At 48.1% G+C, this 22,030-nt stretch overlaps 4 protein-coding genes across 4 annotated transcripts; 1 reads left to right on the top strand and 3 right to left on the bottom strand.

Annotated features, from left to right (window-relative positions):
* Nucleotides 1-4,415: 4,415 nt before the first annotated feature.
* On the bottom strand, nucleotides 4,416-4,939 carry N7473_004416 (uncharacterized protein; the record flags this gene model as incomplete). The annotated part of the gene is made up of 4 exons (XM_057150356.1): nucleotides 4,416-4,489; nucleotides 4,588-4,678; nucleotides 4,742-4,792; nucleotides 4,880-4,939. The coding sequence occupies 4 exons, from the start codon at nucleotides 4,937-4,939 to the stop codon at nucleotides 4,416-4,418; spliced, it is 276 nt and encodes a 91-aa protein (XP_057010466.1).
* Nucleotides 4,940-7,504: 2,565 nt separating this feature from the next.
* Nucleotides 7,505-8,102, bottom strand: N7473_004415 (RICIN domain-containing protein; the record flags this gene model as incomplete). The annotated part of the gene is made up of 4 exons (XM_057150355.1): nucleotides 7,505-7,634; nucleotides 7,691-7,784; nucleotides 7,841-7,950; nucleotides 8,005-8,102. The coding sequence occupies 4 exons, from the start codon at nucleotides 8,100-8,102 to the stop codon at nucleotides 7,505-7,507; spliced, it is 432 nt and encodes a 143-aa protein (XP_057010465.1).
* A 1,956-nt stretch (nucleotides 8,103-10,058) lies between these two features.
* N7473_004414 (uncharacterized protein) lies at nucleotides 10,059-10,301 on the bottom strand (the record flags this gene model as incomplete). The annotated part of the gene is made up of 1 exon (XM_057150354.1): nucleotides 10,059-10,301. The coding sequence occupies one exon, from the start codon at nucleotides 10,299-10,301 to the stop codon at nucleotides 10,059-10,061; it is 243 nt and encodes an 80-aa protein (XP_057010464.1).
* Nucleotides 10,302-18,840: 8,539 nt separating this feature from the next.
* Nucleotides 18,841-20,764, top strand: N7473_004413 (uncharacterized protein; the record flags this gene model as incomplete). The annotated part of the gene is made up of 3 exons (XM_057150353.1): nucleotides 18,841-20,404; nucleotides 20,463-20,670; nucleotides 20,693-20,764. Exons 1-3 carry the CDS (start codon nucleotides 19,134-19,136, stop codon nucleotides 20,762-20,764), a joined length of 1,551 nt encoding a protein of 516 aa, XP_057010463.1. The 5' UTR covers nucleotides 18,841-19,133.
* Between the last annotated feature and the right edge of the window lie 1,266 nt (nucleotides 20,765-22,030).

Genomic DNA, 22,030 nt, shown 5'->3' with positions numbered 1-22,030 from the left:
TCAAGTATGGGCGGCCGTTGAGCCAACCCTCGCGTTTCACAACCGAGCTTTTGCGAGAAACATTGACCTCCTGCGAAAATCCAAGGAAGACTGCCAGGCTGACACAAAGCTGTGGAGGTCTGCAAATGGCCCAGCTGATTCGCTTCAACAAGATGCTGATGCGATTGGATCCGCAGAGTTTGATTCTGATGGCGAAGCGGGCGATGAATTCTTTCACCTGCACGATGAGAATTTTAACGCAGAGACATTGATCGCCGCCTACCACACCGTTACCAATGCATGGTATCGAGAGATGCTGCTCACTGGACGGCGGATCCCTCCCTTGCTCAGTGCGATAACCCTAACACGACGGTTGCTCCTACAGAACTTCCAGCCCCTGGATATCTTTCACACTCGTGCATACGATTCTTCTGGCCTAAGATTCCTCCCATCGTCCACGTTACAAGAATGGGAGTTTCGACTGAAACACTTCGCTAATCTTTATCATGAGGAAAGCGCGGATCATCATGCTGCGACCTCTTGTTTTGCGCTTGACGATTTCGACGTCCAGACTGAAGATGGCATCTTGCAACCTATGCTCGCTAGCTCGGACACGATCCCTGCAATGGATGATCGCCGATCCCGGGTTGGCCAGAATCCCACTGGTGCCTCTCTTGCGTCCCTGGTCAGTGAAATGATCCCCCTAAATTGGAAACAACGAATGATCGTCGAGAGGGTGCTATCTGAAGCTTTGGCCTGGGCGGACCACCCTTATGACTCGACCCGGCGCAAGCAGACCCTCCTCTATATTGGAGGAGAAGGTGGCACGGGGAAGAGCCAGATTGTCAAGGCAATTGACGCCGGTATGGACCTTCTCGGACGGAAACACGAGGTCATCGTCATGGCGCCAACGGGTGCCGCGGCCGACAACATCGGAGGGAATACCTACCACACATCTTTAGGGATCTCCATCAACCGCTCACGAGGAACTGCAATGAGTTCTCGAGTGAGACGACTCTGGTCTCGCAAAACCATCATGATCGTGGACGAGATAAGCATGATGGATCTGACCATGGTCAGCGTGATCGATAATCACTGCAAGATCGCGTAGTCCCTGGACAGATCCTCCACCGATCTTTTCGGTGGTCTCCCCGTCGTTATCTTCATCGGCGACTTCTTCCAGTTTCCACCCGTTCGGGGCCCTGCACTATGGAAGGAGCCAAGAAGGGGCGCAGGCGAGGATGAGAATGGTCGACTCCTCTGGCATCAGTTCAGACAAGTAATCATCCTCGATGAGCAAATGAGACAGTCAGAAGATGCTCCATTCCGCGATCTCCTATCGCGGGCCAGGATAGGGACTTTAACTGAAGCTGATCGATCCGTCCTTAACAGCAAAGCGATCACGTCCTTGCTCAGCCCTCAACTAGAAGATGCCACTACAGTCGTCAAGCTAAACTCTCTGCGTCACCAAGTGAATCGCGTTCGAATAGAGCAATTCGCACGCATCCGATGCCAAAATGTCTATATTTTCCCTGCGCATCATACACGGACCAAATCCACTGGCCCTATCAACCTCCGACTTCGTGCCGATGACTTGCTCCAGCAGCCGGACCAAGGCACGAAGATCCCTTTCCCGGAGTTCCTCTTGTACACCCCGAATATGCCTAGCGCTATGTTGACCAACATCTGTACTCTGCTCGGCCTGGTCAATGGTGCTGTGGGAACTGCTATAGGAGTTGTGGTAGATCCGACTGGTGGGTTAATCTTTCATGACCGGTTAGAAACCTACGCTCCTGACACCTCCCCACTAGCTGAATTCTTTGAAATCGACGACCTCTATATAATGTGCACCAAACCTCCTGCCTGTATTTTATTAAAGCCGGATAAAGTAAGGGCCACAGGATTTGAAGACCTTGAACCTTCCGTCATGCCAGTCTTTCCACTGGAGCGATCTATCACCCTGAAAGGCTATTCAGTGCGAAGGAAGCAAGTCCCTATGTGCCCCGCTTTCTGCCTCACCGACTGCAAAGTGCAAGGCTCGACCCTTATAGCAGCGATCCTCGATCTCAAAGATGACCCTACCATTCGGGGACAAGATCGTCACCGGAAGTATTGCTCGATGTATGTGCAGCTATCCCGACTTCGATCCTCCAAGGGACTTCATCTCCTGCAGAAACTCGACATGCAAGATCTCCGATTCGGACCTGGCCCTCAACTGCTAACTGAAATGCGAAGACTCCAAGAGCTCGAAAAGGAAACAATTGCTGCGTGGCAGGACGCTTCGAACATGTGAACCTATGCTCCATAGTTATAGAATAAGACTATCCCGTAATGACATTTATTATTCAGACTGGGATGTCATTATGTCGTAAGCATAAAACAAGTCCAAGTCCAAGTCACACGTAATCCTCTCTCGGCAGGCGGATATTCCCCCTGTCCTGAGTCACAAATCCGTTCGTGCCACTTTGACCTTTCGCGTATCGTTTCTCCCATCCTTATCCAATCACACCTTACACCCCACTATACTATGCAGCTTGTCGGGCGTATAATTGCCTGATCGTTACGGACGTGCATCGAACTTTGCAGCGACCCCTTACCAAAACCAAGTGTACAAACTCAACGTAATCACTCTACTCGCCATTACTTTTCGCACATTTCGTTTCAGGGCCACAGCGTGCGCAGCGCGCGTCACCAGTTACAATCAATCAATCGCATATTCATGATGATTCCGGTAGTCCTCATTTGCCACAATGTTTACTAGTTCGTACGCTTTTAGCTGGCTCTGACACAGGGCCACAGCGTGCTGCAGAGCGTCACCAGTATATAACCCGACTAGTCTATATCGGGTAATAGGCTAGCCTATTTAGGCAAGGGTTATCACGTGAATCCCACCAAATTCTAATATGACCATCGCCCCCCAACATACTGTCAAGTAAAGTGGGGTGGTAAAATACACCCGAAATAGTTTAGTTTCATTTGTGTCGTGATTTCTTTGTTTGTACTAGGGGATTCTCGACACTCCGAGAATCGGGACTTTCAACCGCCCTTCCCTACTCATGTAAGCAAGGACACCCTAACAGGTCCTCGCATTATTCGCTCTTTTCATTTCTTCAATTAATTCATCCTATCTTTTGGATTGGTTCCCCTTGGTAGATTAGCCCCATTCTTGCATACAATGCCAAACTGTTTTAAGCTTGCTTCACAATAGGTAATTCTGTTTGCTAAGAAGCATCAACTGCTACTTCAATACTACATTTAGGGCGTTAATACTTGTCGAGGATAGTGGAGCAGTTACTGCTGCCTCCTATTGGTTTCCTTAGTTCCCCGCCGTTCCTTTATCTTTTATATGTAATTACGGGGTTCCGAGACAACACTTACAAGTCACTCTCGAGTATTGGAAAGGATCGAGATTTGCCGGAGTGGAGAAATCAGAGCCCAAAGTATCGGTTCCTACATCTGGACTGGGGGCAGACTGGGGGGTTGGATACGAGTATGTTTCCAGAGGCTGTGGTTTTGGCGGATAAATCTACGAGTTCGAAGGTATGGGCGAGATACTGAGATCGTGGGTGAACTCACTGAACTCACTCCAGGAAGTGGCTGCCGTGTGATCTACAGACATAAATTCAGTACATACGGTGTTGAATAAATTGCGTAGCAAATCAGAGCAGAAGTTGAAACGGAACAAGCTATGTACCGTCATTTTCTCCAACCTGCGAGTCCAATAAGACTTGATTTTTGGGCATGTCGAGACCAGGCATGGTTGGCATCAACGATAGAGTACCCGCTTTGGCGGCCACATCCTGCCTCTCGGCCTCTGGAAGAGATTGAAGGGCTAGGAGGTTATATCGAACCAAAGCCGGGAACTGACAATCGATACCGAAGCCTTCAGTCAAAATGGAGAGCAAAATCCCAGAGGCTTTTCATCCTTCTCACAACAGAGGTGGCTAAATTGGTACGAGGCCTCCATATACTTCATAAAATGTCTTGAAGACGGTTGCTGCGTGATTTTGATCCTATATACGCAATACTAGTATGTACCTCGACAACAGCCGTGTCAAGCCAACTTTTGTACTCCATAACGTCGTTAGAACCCATCCCGAGACGGACCACGTTTCCGCTCCTTCCAAGCTATCCCAGGCAGCCTTGCTGCTCCCGATACAATCTATCCTGGGACAGATCACGTATCCGTACGCACTAGTAGCGAGCATGAGCTATCGAGCAAAGAAATTGGGATGATTGATTGAATGAGTCTGTGTCCCCGATCTGTTGAAACGATTCAAGGGCTCTATACTGCGTGTTGAAACAGGGTTTCCGGTATGATCCTGATTAGTTACTGGGCGGGGGCTGAATAACCCATGCCATGCTGGCAGTGATATAGCGGTGTATTACCCCATCTCAAGTTGACAGAATACCATCTCCCCATTCGATATGATCTTCTATTTGCCGGCCTTCTTAGCCGCCATTCTAAGGCGAGTAAGTTGCTTTTTCCAATTAAAGCACTGACTGCAACCTTTGAAAATGTTAGCAAACAAAGCCAGATTTCCCTTTGCAAGATAAAGACTCCCCAGCCCGATCTTCGTGGTATGTGTCAAGGAAAGATGGACCCACCAGCACTTCCATGCTTCTCGCACACATAGTCATTATGCTCGTTCTGGCGGACCGAAGGGACATGCAAAGCATCACGATCTATTGGGTCAAACTTCATGGCAAAGCTATTAGGTACCAACATTATACATAATGCCAGGCTTAAGTGAATAGTTACACCAAAAAATGCATCATTTTCTTCGCGACTATCATTATCGCAGTCCTTGCACTGTTAAAAAGCGTTATTAAGGTCCCGCATGAATATATTTTGACATTTATCCTGGATTGGACAACATGAGATTCATTGGACACTTACCACTTCTTGCTTATGGGAACTGCAAAATACAGCGTCATTTATTTCGATCGTGGAAGCCATTGTAGGTGATGAAATTGATTGATAAAGATTCATGATTGTGGGAAAGGCGGGGTTAAATCAGATTCGAGCGGTCTGTCTTCACCTACGGAAAGTATGCTGATTAGGTACATAACGTAACCCGGAAACGAACTGTGCGTTATGGCCCTCACAATCACCAATCCGCGAGGGGCCACAACCTGCAGATGGGCCTCCCTGCTGACACTAACGGTGACTGAATGTCCTGCTAGGGATGGCTTTGGTGTGAATGTGACATGTTGCATATTTTCAAAAATATCCCTCATCGCTATCATATGTTCAAGGGTGTTGAGGTTTCAGCAGTCTTCAATGCCGCTGAGGCCTTACTGGATAGTAGATCGTCCTCCCTGAGGCACACTAACCTTATACGGTGACGTGGATCTTCGGGAAGTGTGTATAGCATACTTCCACTCAGGGGTTATCTCAGTTTAAGATATCTTCAATACATTACTCCATTGCTGGCATATGCTATCGCTCCTCCTAGATCCTATCCCTCATCTCAACAAAGGGCAACTGACCAAGATGATCTTTGCCGGGAGTATGTCCAACATACATCTGCACACAAACAGAAAGCAAGATGTTGAGAAAGACGAACCTTGAAATACTTGCAATTCCTGCATTATATTCTTCCTTTATTTCGTTCTTCTTAACCGACTCAAAATACTTTACGCTCACAAAAATACATGTTCTCTCCAGATTATATCTTGTCCACACGCTCAGTGTTATAAGGTTTTCTGACATGAAGCTCTTCCTATGTTCGAAACACTACTCGGGCCGACCCCGTGGAGGGACAGGGGTGTCCTGGCTAGCAAACGGCGGTGTCCCAGCTAAGAGACAACAACCATGGTGGCTAGCTGAATAGTCGCACTACATGGAAAACCCCGCCCTCATGTTACACAAGCCTATCCTTCCTGTTTGATTTGGGAGCAACGCTATATTAAAAGACCTCGAAAATAGAATTCTCCTGTTGATTCTTCAGGAATCAGTCTTGCCCCGAAGTAAGACTTGGTAACTTAGTTATTCTATCTTCTTACCTAATCGACAGGCCTTCTACCCTGCCAGTAGATTGCACCTTAAACACTCAAGCCTCTAGTAGCATTTCGGGTGTCTGGGAATCATTCAAGCGCTCCCAGGAGCTCTTTTCGTTTGACGGGAATGATATGCGCGTGTGCTGGACTCTTTAACTACAGGTTCCACGAGAACGGCATTCCCCTGCGCGTCGTTAGGCCGTACATGAATTTATCGAGCAGAGCATACACCGGTCAGCCAACCTGCCACAGACCTATCTATTTGTGCAGTACTCATTCCAACGAAATATCTGAGAGTTCATGAAGCAGTCATAGATCATCCCCAAAACTATGTCCTCTCAGAACAAGCTAATACAGTACGGCATATGCAATGAGTAGGGATTCTATTGGAAGGGGAACCAATCTGTAGAATTGACAGATTGAATTGATTAAAAGAGTGGCAGGCAGATAGTATGTTAAATACAATCTGCAGAATTGGTTCATAGTTGATATGTGGATGGGACCAATTCCTCCATGTCTCAGAGGACCCATGGGATACTCAAGAGTGACTTGCAAGCGCTTCATGAAGAAGCGCGGTATGGCCTCAGCCTTGCTAACTAGCGACAGTGCCGCCTTTTCTGGAAGAGGCTTTCTGAGATGCGGAAAACAGGCGTTGACAAGATTCTCCTTTACCGTACCAAGGACTTTGATCGTTTTTGCAAGAATTATCCGTCAGACGATGGCCCGTCTCCCGAAGCCGTATACCCAAACAAACGTCTGCATCACACATCTGACTATATTCACAAGCTTTTTCCATCGGATTGAATTTGCGACGGCCTTTTTTTGGCGCATTGCTTTTTTTTTGCGAGGAACGATTAGATCGGGGGATGGTTATAGCAGTCATTGGCAGTTGCTGGCCACTTGTATATCTGAGGTGCTAGCCAAGTCTAATGGTAATCTTACCGCGAGAAAAAAGGAGGATAAACGAGAGCTCCCTCTTTAAGTCGTAACATCTTTGACAAAAAGTCGATTTCAATGAAGGAAAATGTTAAAAGTGGACAAGTTTCGATTTTTGAACGTTCAAAATTGAACTCACTGCGAAAGAATAGCCATTCCACTACACTTATCTGTTTTGCAACAGCGTATGTTCTATTTTGAGGCGTTACTTTTCCCATCCAGTCACGTCGACGAAACAGCTGAACGATGAGATCGTCTGCAGATGAACATGCATGGTGAAAGTTGTACACCAAAGTGTTGAATTGGCTAGATTCTCTGCCTGAGGCAGTTAAAGGGCACAGGTAGACGAGGGACCTCCCAATGGGAGGGACAATCTACCCTGTTGGTATCTCAACCAAATGGGTGGGGTGAGCGGCTCGCTTGTGTGGGCGGCTCGACAGGCGTTTTGGCCTGAGAAGCAAGGCAGACAGGGGTCAGAATATGAAAACCCTAAATGTATTATTGGAGTAGCAGTTGATGCTTCTTAGCAAACATAATAGCCTATCTCAAAATAACCCTTATGTTGAAAAGGGGCTCGGCTTAAGGTTCAAACTTTCTCGAAGCGCCAGATTTGGTTTGTACCTCCCCATTTCTCCCAAAGCGTAACCGGTGTTCCTGAAGCAGGGTTACCATGATCCGATAAGTCTATACATTGGCTAGTATCGGGAACGATAATGCTATTATATGCGGTTAATGAGTACACTGCGAATCAGGCCCTTTTAGATATGTGTACCTGTAACCTCCAGAGCTGCCAGAGTCAAGTTCTATACGAAAGGGTACCCTCCCGATACTTCCCGTAACAGGAAGACCATCCGTGATTCCAGCAACTAAAAGCGTCAGTTAGCTAAGCTATATAATAGCGTAAATCACAGAGCATACATACCCCCCCGTACGAAAGATAGAAAATATCCGTTCAGCACATTCCTCATGTCGAAGAGCCCATCTCCAACGAGTTCGACTTTCCACTTCTGATTAGGTTCATCGTTACGCGCCCTATTTATATCGTCAGCACAGAAGTAGGTAGGCGCTTTGATGGATAGAACTTACTCGCCTATGACAGTTGTCCCGTCGACACCAGATACGGCAAGACAAGTACCTGATTTTTGGTTAATAATGGTGTACATGTCGGCACTTAACGCAGCCATTATTGACAATCCTATGCGAGTGGACCGTAGATGGCTGTAGAAATTAGTTTATAATTATTAACCTAGGGTAGAACAAGATTTTATAGTCAGGCAGAAGAAGAGCGCACTATACAAGAAATACAGCAAAAACAGAGTCAACCAATCATTCATTTTAATGACCAGGATAAGATTTCCACCGACATGTAGATTGCAGGAAGCCTAGGATCAATCGATCACCAGGTCGCCTGGACACCCCTCTACATCGAGAGATCGTTAGACTTCTCTTACTACGCCCGAAAATAACCGATATATATGCTTTTCTAGCTTATGGTAGTGGGCTGTAAACTAGTAAGAAGCTGGAGTGGCTATCGAACAAAAGAGGGTAGTTTGACATTGGTCACTATGAATCAATTCTCTTCCGCAGGTCTTCCGGTGGCTTGCATAGCGAGTAAATTCATGCGGATCAAACTTTGCACACCGCTGGAGATCTCCGGAAACTGTGTACAATTTCTAATATGCATCATGCGGTGTGATCAAATCTGTTGGAACATGCATGTTAGATATGCATCATTGAATTTTGCATGCCCCGCATTGTCTCGCTTTGTTATCATTTTCACCATATCTCTTTAACAGGAGCATACTGAAGTGGGTATCATAAAAAAGCAATACCCTTGCAAAAGAGGGGAAGCCCTGACGTATCAGAAAATAGCAGCAATATTTAGAAAGACGGTGCATGTTAGCAAAGAGTGGTCAGAAAGAAGGGTCAAATCGAGCACGCAGCCCTAAGGCTAGATATTCTCTCCTCCGCTAGCTCCCTAGAAACCTTAGTCTCAAGCTGTGAACACCTTACAACACCGTCGTCCAACAAACTTGGCCAGTCGCGGTCATAAAACCCAACTTATACTATAGATCACGGAGGCTAATCTATAAGTTTCCGGATCTGTTGACTCGTTATTGTATGTTCCTTGAACAGAGTAATCGGCCCTTCCCAAGTGTGTCCCTATTTCCCAGTGGGCTAGGCCAGCCCCGGAGTCTGCTCTCGCGCTACTACATTTTTCTTCATGGAGGACCACGTGATATGGTGGATCATGCTTGGAACGTTCGCAGAATGATTCCGTCTCATTGTCTTCCCATGTAATCTCTAAGGTCCCAGCCAAGAACGGAGATACGGTAATTGTATGCGGCATATGCCAAAGCAATCGGCGAATTTTCCGTAGATTCATCACTTTCGTGGCTTTGGAAGCAGCGGACCGCCCCAGCAGGGGAACAAGGCAGAATTTTAACAACCCTTCGACAACATGATGGCAGAGAATGTTGTCCCGGAAGTCGACGTGATTGCAAAAAAATGACTGCCTACCCAATCTTGAGGACAGAGTTTCGCGACAAAAGACTGGTTCGTGCGAACCGGCAAAGTCTAGCCACTGGTGAGCAACCTTTTAAGACCCTGCAGTGAGAGTTATAAAGCGCCTGGATTGCACTGCATTTAGCACGCACATATTGTACCTCAACTGTTCTGCCTTGAAGGAGAATCGTTATGCAAGCCATGAACGCTCTGTGTATGGTTCGTGCATAGTTGGTCTCTGGGACTGAACACATCTCGGCATTTTTGAAATACTTGATTTGTTCTTCCTCTGGCGTCCGGATTGGCGAGTAGGAACGCAACAAAGTCCACAGAGATTCTGGAAGTTTGACAGGCTGTCTCTCCAAAATTTCTTGAATGCTTGCGATGCTCTGGTTCTCAGTGAGCCGCGCGCCCGCCATATACACGTCAAAGGAAACTTACCTCAGCACTGGAGGCTTCATTGTAGAAAAATTTGTCATCACCAGCCTCACCCAGAAGATGCTTCCAGATGAGATGCTTGGTTAAGGGTTCCAGAAAATAAGCCGCTGATTCAACATCAAGCGCTTTAGGAAAATTGCGCAGAAGATCAACGTAGATGGGAAGAAAAGCGCGTGATGTTTCCGAATTGCGGCTTCCTAGATTCGTCGCACCATGTTGGCTTCCTCATCTCGATCGACCAAAATCTGTCGGTCACGATTCACCTTCCCATGCAGGAAGTTATACGCAAATAGATACTGCTTGAGTTCCGACCCTGAGCATGGCAGACGCATTCCGTTGAGGTAGACACGACCGTGGAATTGGGGATCAAGGATGAGATCCCCGGCCTCGGTTTCCAGGATATCCGAAGGATGCGACAATCCTCGAATATCAAAAGTCATGGCCAGCCAACCGTGAAAATCATCCAGCGACACTGCGTTTTTCTTCGATTCTGGGGGTGCTCAATCTCCAAAGTAACATCCCTATCTGCACTGGAGCACAGCCGAAACATGTCGTCGGCTGGATCATGGCCAATGGAACTATTATGATCGGAAGGCTTGATTTCACAGTAAAAGTGGGATTTCAACAATCCGAAATGCCAGCGGTTTCTGCTGGCCAACAAGTCCACATCCAAACCACTGCGCACCATCACCAGAGCCGCCAATTTGAGGCCCTCTCCGTGACAGCCAGCGGAGTTGGAATCGTGTCGCTTCGACGAGCATCCGAGCTCAAGCACAGTGAGGCCTAGTTCAGCACAGGAGTTGGAGATTGTCACGCTGCCCCTGTGCTTGTCGTACTTGATAAATCCCAAAGCACGACTCTGCCGTTGTCGATCCGAGAGATCGGGGACGATAATCGCTATACAATCGCCCCTGTCTTCTTAGACTGGCTGGAAGTCAAGTCGGCCTAGGCTGAAGCGTGCCAAGATGGCATCTCTCCTGTTTGTGAATAAGCTTAGTCTCTGAGCATTTCTTTCGAGGTGACAGCATAGAACTGACCAATTCTGATACAGCTCCCTGAAAGCAGCCACCACATCCCAGTCCTGGATGTATGATGACGAGATGCCAAAGAAAAATGGGTTTCCGCCACTGCTCTGGTTTTCATGATAACCTGGCTCGGTTTGCAGAGTATTTTTCTCAACACATTCACCCACATTACTGGGGATCTTGCTTGACGGCATCGAGTCTGTGATACTGGAATTCTCACACAATAGCTTTCTCCTGAGAAGTATGGGCCGCAACTCAAAGGTGAAGTGGAAAGCGTGGCCAAAACTGATGGGAGAAGAAAATGCGTTACGCCAATTTTATAGACGAGAGACTCATTTCAAACTCTCTAGATGCCAAAAAGTACGGCACACTCACCATTTGCAAGGCCAGTTGATTACCCAGTCCGTTGTAACTCAGCCTTAGCGATCACCGGTCAACATGGTATGATTATAAAACATGGAATTCAATAATCAATAGGACGTTCAACTGTATCTTTTTTTGTTGCGTGTTTATCAATACCTGTTGACCAGATGGTTAACAACAACCTAAATTCGATGGCTCCTCTGGATAATGATTTCTCCTTGGCTGGGATGGCTGTGGGGTTCCGGGCCCTGACGTAATAGGTTGAAAATCAAAGGTCGCAGAGAATATCCTTCCTTTCCAGTGAAAGCTGCAGACATAATGGGACGGGAACGACCGTTTACGAGGCATGTGCTCTTTCACCAGGGCGACTGTTTATCATCTCAAAGAGTTTAACTTCTGCGTTCAACAGTGAGCCTACTTGACTATTCCAAAAATCTTCTCCGGCTGTATGATCCATAGTACGCAAAACGACCTGTAAAGAGCAATCCGCAGGCCCAGAGATTCGGATCCCGTGCGTTCCAGCATACAGCGCCAAAGTCCATTTTACTGACACTTCAACATGCTCAACACTACCAAATCAGCGTATTCTTACGGTAAAGTTTGCCAGACACAGCAACGCACTATGTATATGTGGGTTGCTCGGTGGCAAATGGGATTCACGAATAATCTCCAATCTTCTCCAGATCTGGCTCGGGAACGGGAACCGGAGATGAGGATCTATTACTGCCGGCCTTTTCCCACCATGTGAGTTGGGCTTTTCGTTAGCTAGAATTTACGTCATCATACTCCTGTATAGCAAGTCCCCCGTGAGCGACAATCTTCCCTAAAAAGCACCTTACTTCAGATCGGGCATAAAATGACCAAAAACATATTCAGCAGTGACAATGAGCCGTTTCATTGGTTTACCAGAGGGGCCACCTGTAATTATCTATCAAGTTTTGTACAAATACATCTGGATTCAGGCATGTTGCCGAGGGTTGTGTTGTGTGCCTTGCAGATTCTGAACGCAAGGTGATGAATCTGTCTCTATGTAAAGCTGAGGCTTCTCTCGGCAAAAAAAAACCTTCAGACCCAGTGATGTGCCATACGTGTGATACATATCAAACTTCATCCAGAGGCCTATATTGATGACATGTCTTCCATGAACACCATCTCGACGCAATCATGGTACGTTCTCCTAGCGGTCAAAATGCCTTGGCACAGACAACTAGTATGCATTACACTACGGAGACTCGTTACATGAAAATGCTTGCTGAGGAAGAAAGTATGGAGGTCCTGTATAATATTACGGTCAGTGCGGCGAATTGGGCCTTGTTGGCTGGTTATCTGGTGGTACCTTCACCACGATGCAGGAGTCCAGTCAGGTGGAGAAAGTGCTACAAACCAACGATACTGGTCGTGTGGTGCTTCACACTATTCAAAATTCGCCGCTGCTGGTTATTGCATGTTTGCTCTTTGCTAGTGGCTCTGCCGCTTTGGTCTGGCTACTGCGTCGGCTCAAGCTTCGAATGAACTATTTATGGCTAATCAACAAGCTTTTCATGTGAGTATATCGGAGATCTCAAACACTCCGCTATGACCCCACTGCTAAATTACGATAGACCAATGTCTTTGAATGTTGCCGCTGGACTGCTTACTACGCTTATCAACGTGTGCACATCCAAGGGCCGGAATTGGTCTGGGATGGCCATAGCCACAGTCGCTGTGACGGGTCCTACATTTGTGATCTTCTCTACTCTCTTCTTGATTTATAAATTCTGCAAGTTTTAGAGAGTAAAACAGCAGCACGAAATGATCACTCACGGCTTGAGCTCTTCACGCCACGCGCCATGCCTGAGCGGCACTCTCTGACCACCTGAGATGATGTATAGCAGAGTCAGTCAAAGGAAGCAAGCAGAGAATGAGACCTTTGTCGTTATAAATGATCATTGCAAATAGAACTGGTTTCATGGATTGCTAGGCAGAAGTTCTGGGAGTGGGCAAGGTCAATGGGTGTAAGCACATTGGAATAGTCGTATTACTGTACCGTACCGGGGTCTGCTGTTTGATATATGTAAATAAACCATCTGGATGGATGAAGAGAACGGAATAAGATGTTAAATTCTTTATCCTGTTGACGCAATCACCCACAGAAGCCTTGGCGACATACTCCTTGAGCTTCGACCAGTGCTGTGCAGTATCAATGTAGCTAAAACCTAGCTTCCCAACGACCAGCTTCGGCATTGATGCCTGTGGCAGTTACTCCTGTAGTGAATGCTCCCACATTCATGATATATATCCAACTTTAGTGGTATTGCAAACTAACAGAAAGATTTCGTTAGAGGTGGCAGCGACTTCATCGGTGATGAAAGAGTATTCAGCGACGACTGGGATTAAAGTTGGGTAACCTGGGATGGAAAATATCCCCGAAAATCTCATTGTGGCGGTAATATTGTTTGCTCTACGAGAGTGTCCAGTCATTTTATTGAGCAAAATCTACATACAGTAGCCTGAGAACACTGTGGCATTTCAATTCTGACGGATGTCTAGTTGATAAATAAGCCGCTGTTCCTGATGATCGAGCACATATTCTGAGGCAACAGCAAAAACACGGGTCAGACAACATATTCAAAACTGCTCATTTCTGCATCTGTGATTGGTTTATAGGGGTAGCATGGGTTAAAATACGGTATACATTAAAGAGAGATCCATTGTGCGAGATCCTCACAATGAACTGTCAAATTTAGCGAAACTACATAGCTTCAGTTGACAGTACAAAAGCTTGATTGCACCCATTTTCTTTCCAATTCCTAGATAGTTTTATATTTCTTGGCCGGAATCAATAGATATATAAGTACCTGTCGAGAACACATTTTTCCCTCACTTCAGTCAACCCAATCAGTGCTTACCCATCATGTCTTCTTCACGGGCCCCAAAGGATGGTGTCGGGAAAAGAGGTAAAGGCAAACAAATTGGGGGCAAAGATTCAAGCATCGAACTTATGGAACAAGCGGCGAATAATGGAACATTGCCCCCAGGGAAGGTTGCACTTGCGGCAGCCCAAGCTTCCATATCTGATGCTGGTGGCAATCACGAACAAGACACCGACGTGGACCACCAGGGTTCGACTAGTCGCCAAGTCCCCAATGATTCTCGGGAAACGTCATTGTTGCCTAATGATGCGGCCCAAGTCACGCCTGTGAAAGGCGACAATGTCAGCGACGTCGACATGAGCGATGTTTCCTCAGAGCCTGAAAATCTTACCGAAACACCTTCGAGGGGAGACGGCCAGCAGGACGTGGCGAGCACTTTACATCGCCAAAGAGACGACTCTCCACAAGATCACAGCGATGACGCCTCTCAAGACGATGAATGTCTAGGTCGCCTGGATCCACCATCTGGCAGCCCACCTGGCCGCTCGTCCAACAGCCCCCGGATCAATGATGATGTTATAGATGGATGGGGAACTTTTCGCGGGTCGACGTTTGTGATCATCCAATGTGGACCACGCCACGCAGCCAAGTATAGACTTGAATATCGCCCCAATTACGAAGATGACAAAACGGACAATATCTCGGATCAAGAAGTGCGTATTTCTTCGCTGAGAGACAAAGATAGCTCCGGTAAGAAGCACTGGCGGTACTCGCGCGACAACGTCGATGGCATCTACGGAGTGGTCTCGGAAGAGCGAAATCCGTATAAAAACTACAAAACCGATCCTTGTCTATGGGTGAAGATCAAGTGGAAGGGTCTGGAACCTCGGGATCAGGAGAGGCTGGTTCGTGGCTGTTCCTGGATTCCAAGATCAGAATTTACCCGCTTCTGTGGTGGTAAACGCGCAACGGAGCGGAAGCTGAAAGAGGTGTGGGATAAGCAGGAAGCGCGTTATCTGGAGTCGCGTAGAGGCGAGCCTAGAATGGCAAATGAGGACCGCTCCCCAACCCCTTGCCCATTGGGGGCGTCGTCGAATGGGGACCGCGATCGGCGATCCACCTCACGGCTTCAAACACCGGAGAATCGGCCCGAAGATCCCGGCCGGCATCAAACTCGGACACCATCGCGCCGGAGTGTCCCTCGAAGTTCCCAGGTCAATCAAACTGATTCCAACGGGTCCAGCAACTCTGAGGGTCTTTCTCCATCCAGAGCCGCAACTGCTGCTCCGAGTTCCCATGTCCAAAGAGTAACAAACGAATCCGGCGCCCAGTCTCAGGAAAGTCGTTTTGTACAGACATGGGAGGAGTTTGTGGCAGAAATGGCACAAGAAGAGCATTGGCAAGAACTAGATGAGAATGAGAGAATGACGAAAAGAGCCATGGCGAAGGGTTCATATCATGTCTACTGCGAGACTGTTGCAAAAACCAGAGGAGCGTCTCCAACCGAGCGTGGCCCCGTAACGGGCGCCCCGCAAATCCCAGTGCATTGAAAAAAGAGCCTACGCGCTATGCTGGAGATCTAAAAGTCGATTACTTTTTTTGGGCAAACTTTTGCTTTCAGTTTTGATTCTGTCTTTTGCACACTAAATAGTTTAGCTAGATTGACCCAATACATATATGTTACAAGTGATTAGAAGATCTACTCTGATGAATCCGATGTCAAGTGATACGCAAGATATCCGGCAGGAAATCTGCGCCGCCCGCAAAGCTCTTTACCCAAAATCAAGGAGTGGGCATAATAAATGTAGGAATTTCGAGATGGGTAGTGTCGAGGAAAGTGGAGCAGTTACAGCTGCCTCCTATTGGTTTCCTTCGGCCCCCGCCTTTCTTTGTGTTTTGTATGTAAATTACGGGGCTCTGAAGTCACTTTCGAGTATCCATGGGTCCTCTAAGACACGGAGGAATTGGTCCCATCCACATATCAACTATGGACCAACTCTGCAGATGTGTATTTAACATACCCTCTGCCTGCCACTCATTTTATCTACAATCAATCAATTCATCCCGTTTTAGTTGGTTCCGCCTGATCCTCATTCGCCAGAGTGCATACTAGCAGATACGAGATTACCTCGCTCTGTTACATGGCATAGGCCCATGAGCCACGCGAATAATCGTCAGTGAAGGTAATCACGTACCTGGAGCCATCTTTGGCGACGGGCATTTCCATAATGTCCGAATGAATCATTTCAAAGATTCGCGACGAGTGCAGACGTCGCCGTCGTGCACGGGAGTTTCTCTTCTGATGCTGCTTACCCGACATACACGCCGGACACTGCGGCGTTGCCTGCAGTTCGCTCTGCGTCAATGGTCGGTACGGAGTGCCGGTCTGCCGGAGGACCACCCTTAAGTCTCCCCGGTTCAGATGTCCCATCCGAGCGTGCCACAACGCTTCGGAGGCCTGGTCTACTCCTGTGCACACATCTTCTTCGAGTATCTCAGCTTCACCACCGAGTTCAGAGGTGGTCGCCGCGCCTTGCGCACCACTTGACTCCAGAGGGTCGTCGACGTCCATGTCCACCGCCTGCGGTTCCAGGGAATCTGCATGGACACAGTCCGTCGGCGCCCTCGCCAGTTGGACTCGTTCTCGGGATCTTTGGCTCACATAGCACCGCAGGATCAACAGATCCTCCTCCGCATGGTAGGCGGTCCCCACTGTTCGTCCTCGGCGTTGCACAAAGACGTTCTGCGGGTGTGCCACCACCGAATAGCGGTCTCGTAGTAATTTCGGCACGCTGATCAGGTTCATCCCGATACGCGGCGCGAAGTAAACATTCTTCAACACCAGGGGATGGTTGAACTTCCCCCGGAGCGTGAGCTTCACCGTGCCAATCCCTTCGGCTTCCACTGGATCGCCCGCCGTGTCCAGCATCTCATGGTGGGGCCGCAGGCTACTAAAGCAGCTCCGGTCCCAGCAGATATGGCTAGTGGCGGCCGAGTCCAGGATCCACCGGGGTTGCGGTGCCTGGGTATAAAGGGTCGTCACCCTCGCCCTCACGATATTGATCCGCGGTCTCTTGGAAGTCGGCGGGCCCTGCCGTTCTTCCACCTGGTTTAATGGTATAGTTTGCAAATTGTTTCTTGGTGAGCCGGAAGCACTCCGTTCAGCCTTCAGGGCATGGCCCCTGGGCTGTTGCTGTTCTTGCTGTTCTCGCTGTTTCTTCCAGCACTGCGCGACCACATGGCCTCGCTTCTTGCAGTAGTTGCATTTCTTTGCGGTCTTCTGCACCGTATTGATAGAGGTGCTGCTTGATGACCCTATCGCTCCGTGCGGAACCGTGGCAGCATCCTTGCGCTGCACCGTCTGCTCGGCATTGGCGAGACGGTTTCCAATGGTCGTTGGGTTAACCGGGTCCTTGTCGTTTTGGATGGCATCCACGACAAGAATATATTCTGGTCCGATCTGCGTCAGCAGGATGGCAATGTGTGCTCGATCGCCGATCGATCCTGGCGCAATGGCATTCAGGCGGTGCACCAGCAGCCGCACTCGATCGACAAACTCGCGGGTGCTGGCGCACCGGGCGGCTGTGGTCTCACGAAGCTGGGCGAACAGCTCGCAGAACGTGGCCAGCTCCATGCGCCGGTACCGTTCTTCCAGTTCATTCCACAGGTCGCGGGACGTCTCGAGTCCCGCGACGTGCACACTGATATGCGGAGACAGGTACCGGAAAATAGTGTGGTAGGCCTCAGCCTCACGACGCGACCATTCACGGTGGCGCTCGAAGGCTTGGACCTCCACTTCGAGGCGGGCTTCGATGGCTCGCTGCCTCACCGCCCCGTTCAGGTGGGGTTCCACCAAGGGGATGATGTCCGCGGTGATAGGCTTGGCATATTTGAATTGGCAGTCGGGACGCTGAAGGTCGCCCGACACCACGTCCCAGACTTGCCTGGCTTTCAGGTAGGAAGTCATGAGACGCTTCCAGGTAGCGTAATTGTCGCTTCCTGTCAGAGGCTCGATGGCCGTGACGGCTCGGTCGGGGGAGTCATGGACGAGAGCCGACATGATGTTTATGAGGAAGCGGGGTAATATATAATCACAAATCAAAAGAGAAGGATGGGTCTCGGTGTGAGTAGAGACGGCACCCGAGTAATTGCACTCGGGCTCATAACCTGGTGTAGTTCAAAAGGAAGCTTACTTGTTCTTATTTCTGAGGGGATACAAGAGGCTATATATACAACATGAAGTCCAAGTTGATTTCCAATCAACTTTGGTCTTCGTATAGATGGACAGGAATTATTTCCGATGTTGCGGCTTCGTTCCTGAGCAGCAACTGCCTCATATCACAACACACGCGCGTAGATACGATTAACAGTAGAAATAGATAGATCTACTATCTTGGCGATCTCGTTAGACGTTTTCGTCGTATAAGCTCTTAGTGCGACGACGGTCACACGATCAGCATGCGTTGACTGTTTTGCCATAGTGATAGTAGTATGGTAGTAGACTGTGTAGTAGACTGTAGTAGGTAGTAGGTAAAGAAGAAAATCCCCTGAGGGGATTGTGTGTATTCGCTTTGTATAACCTTAGTGGTAATCTAATGGTGGTACGTGCGCTGCGCAATACTTTTTGGATGGATCTAGTAACTCCGTAAATTGGTTACTTGGCAATCTCGGTGTTGTAACCACCGAGTACCGGCACATTTCCTTCTTCTTCAATCAGTCAACTCTTTCATCCTGGTTCCGTTTGATCCCATTTGTCTACGATGAGTACTAGTCTATACGGTTTTATCTTGCTCAGATAGTTTTTAACATACTGCCCCACGCCCGGAATTGCGAAGGACAATGTCAAGCCTGTCAGCCCCCACTAGACTAACTCGTTCAGGGATGGTGACGACACTCGTCATTCTCAAATCTGCGCCCAATGCGGCTGAGCTCAACCCAAGACAAACTGCTCACATCCATTTTCCCTCTTCCGTTCTAAGTCAGCCATGCCCGACGCGCCTCCTATCCCAAGTGTGACCACCCTCCGCGCAACATGCTGACCCTCCTCATCCTCAGTCTAGCCACGCAGGCGCTGGCCCAGAGAAACTCGACTGTTTTGATCGGTTGGCAGTTTGATGGCGACGATCGCTCATCATGGAATATTCTTTGGACGTGTCTCTCCACCATTCTGGCGTGCACCTGGACTGCAATGCATCTCCAATACCATGGAAAGGATAATTCCCACATCGGGATGAACCGCATAGGGAAAAGCTTCACATGGATTGCCGCCGTGCTTGCGCCGGAACTGATGTCTTTTATTGCAGTTCAAGAATATTGGGAGGTGAAGCTGATTCTTGCGAGCTGCAATGCTGCTCAAACGGCATTCTCCAGTGGGCAGAAAGCTTCCTTGTTGGAGCCGGTCATAGAGATTACCAACCACAACGATGAGGAGGACCCGAAGCCGCCAAAGTTACCCAAAGAGGTCTCGAACGATGGCGAGAAAGAAATTTCAGAGCGCCCAGCGATAGAGGCGACAAAGCCACCGACACATGTTTTTCGATATTGGAAAATGGCCCAAGGGTACTATATCCGCATGGGCGGTTTTGTTCTCCAGACCAAGGACTACTGGGTATACACTGTTCGGCCCGCAAATGTCGTCCTCCTCATTGAGGCAGGAGTTATCAAGCCATCTAGCTTGAAGATAGGCGATATCAAAGATCGAGACAAATCCGACCCCCTGTCAAAGGCCTTCACTCTCCTCCAAAGCGCATGGGTGACAATTAATATCATCGCCAGAAGGGCATATGACTTGCCCATCTCGCCCCTGGAGCTCTCCACCGTGGCCTATGTGGCCTGTGCCTTGGTCACTTATTTGGCTTGGTGGGATAAGCCCAAGGATGCTGACACGTTCATCACTCTCCACCTACCTTATGACCGTGACAGTGACGAGATGCCAACTCAATTCCGCGATGCGGACAGGACAGATTGGATGCACCTGCCGCCGCCGCTAATCAAGGACAACGCCGAGTCCAACGAGAAAGATGGACACTGGAAACGAGCAGCTTTTGTTGCGCTGTGTAACGACCCAGTTGGATTCTGGAGAAGAATCAAGGAATCACACAAGGAGATCCGTTCCCAGCGAGTACACAAGCAGATGGAGTTGGATTCTTTGGCAGACAACTCGGGCTCTTCCGCAGACAACTCGGAGGAGACATATAATGACAACGTCCGTTTTAAAGAGCAAGTCACCGTATGGGAACAATTCACAATTGATATGTTTACTTTCATGGCCGCACTGGTATTCTGTGGTATTCATATTGCGGCGTGAGTATCCATTCTTTCATTCCTCTTGTTCTCTCTGATACAATACTCACTTTTGCAGGTGGAATTTCATCTTCCCAACTCGAGCCGAGCAAATAATCTGGCGAGTCTTTGCTCTCGTCTCATTCTCCCTGGCCTGGCCAGTGGCTTTAATGTCGGATATATCCTTACTCGGGCCGTGGTATAAACATGGAAGGAAGGCACCTATCCCTAGAGAATATTTTTATCCCTCACAGACTCGGATTTGGCTTCTTATCATGTTTTATCTGGTATATTCGATTGCACGGCTAGGAAACATTGTGCTCATGTTTATATCGCTGCGAGCCCTCCCCGCTGGATCCTATTTATCGATTAATTGGCTAGCATCTATACCTCATATATAGATAGGTAGTTAAATCTAGATAATCTTGTGTCGGGTACCGTAAATCCGCATTTTAGCTCTTCGGCTTTTCGTCGAGCTGTCTTCTTTGACCACCCTTTGCAATATAGGTCGTCGCTGATCGTGGACTTCGGTATGGATACGTCCAATTCATCCGGCAAGAACATTTCATTTCGTGAAGATATATCCCGGGTTGTCGAGCAGATGGTTGCACAAGGCTTCCAACATGTCTGGCGTCATGCTTCGTAGCCGTCCCGCTTTAATTGAAGGAGCTTTGACAGTACCGAATAGCCGCAGATTAGACCGGATGCTGATGATTGCGTGCAGAAAAATGAGACATGGATCACCTAGTTTGGAAAATCGAGGAAAATACCGATCCTACAGAGACTTTTTTCGATCCTGGCATGACCAGTGGTCGCCTCTGGGAACTTTAACGAGGGTTTCAGGGGCAATATAGCTCCCAGGAGAGGTGTGATCGCTTGCGTGTAAGGAAATAGGAAACACGGATATGGCTGGCGTAGTGGCTAGTTGGTCCTGAAGGTGGGTCAGGCTACTCCGGCCCATATCCTTGGATGGCTTGAATGAATCAATATTCAGAGGATCTAAACAGCGTCATCGACGCACCAACTATATTACTCGGTTTCATATTCTACCACCTACACAGGAAACACACTGGTGGCAGAATATATCAACTCTTCAGGATGATGTTGACGTGTTAGAGATAGCGTGGCCGAATCGGCCATCCGCGGAGTCTTCTGTGGAGAATCTTTTCCTAATTTTAATATAAAAGTGGCCTACGGGGCTATAGAAATCTTCAGAGCAAAGTATACAGATGAGCCGAGACCAAAAATGAATAACAATTTTATTACAGTACATTCAATTTACTACAGTAAATGTCGTAAACACCCGCACTAACTCAGGAAAAGTCCACCAAGTTCCGCAGTCTAGAAAGATGTATACAATATTTGAACATAAAGGAGTTGAGTCGTTAATCTAACGTTCAAATAGCCATTATTCTGTGGTCGAACTAAACAGTACGTATTGTAGACAATCAGACTGTTCAACTTGAAAATCCGGTCAAGATCAGAACTTTGATTCAGTGCATTACCATTTCTAAAGGCAACGAAAGTAAACTGTTTTGGTTGGAATTAAATCGATGAAAATGGCACAGAGATGAATCAGTTCACCGTTTATTCAGGGTTCAACAAGAGGAAACGGTGGAATTGTGATTGAGCCAAAAATAATACACG

This window comes from Penicillium subrubescens (assembly GCF_028828155.1).
Source record: "Penicillium subrubescens strain IBT 31985 chromosome Unknown utg000003l_segment0_segment0, whole genome shotgun sequence".
Classification (NCBI taxonomy): Eukaryota; Fungi; Ascomycota; class Eurotiomycetes; order Eurotiales; family Aspergillaceae; genus Penicillium; species Penicillium subrubescens.
This window is presented reverse-complemented; position numbering and strand designations above follow the sequence as displayed.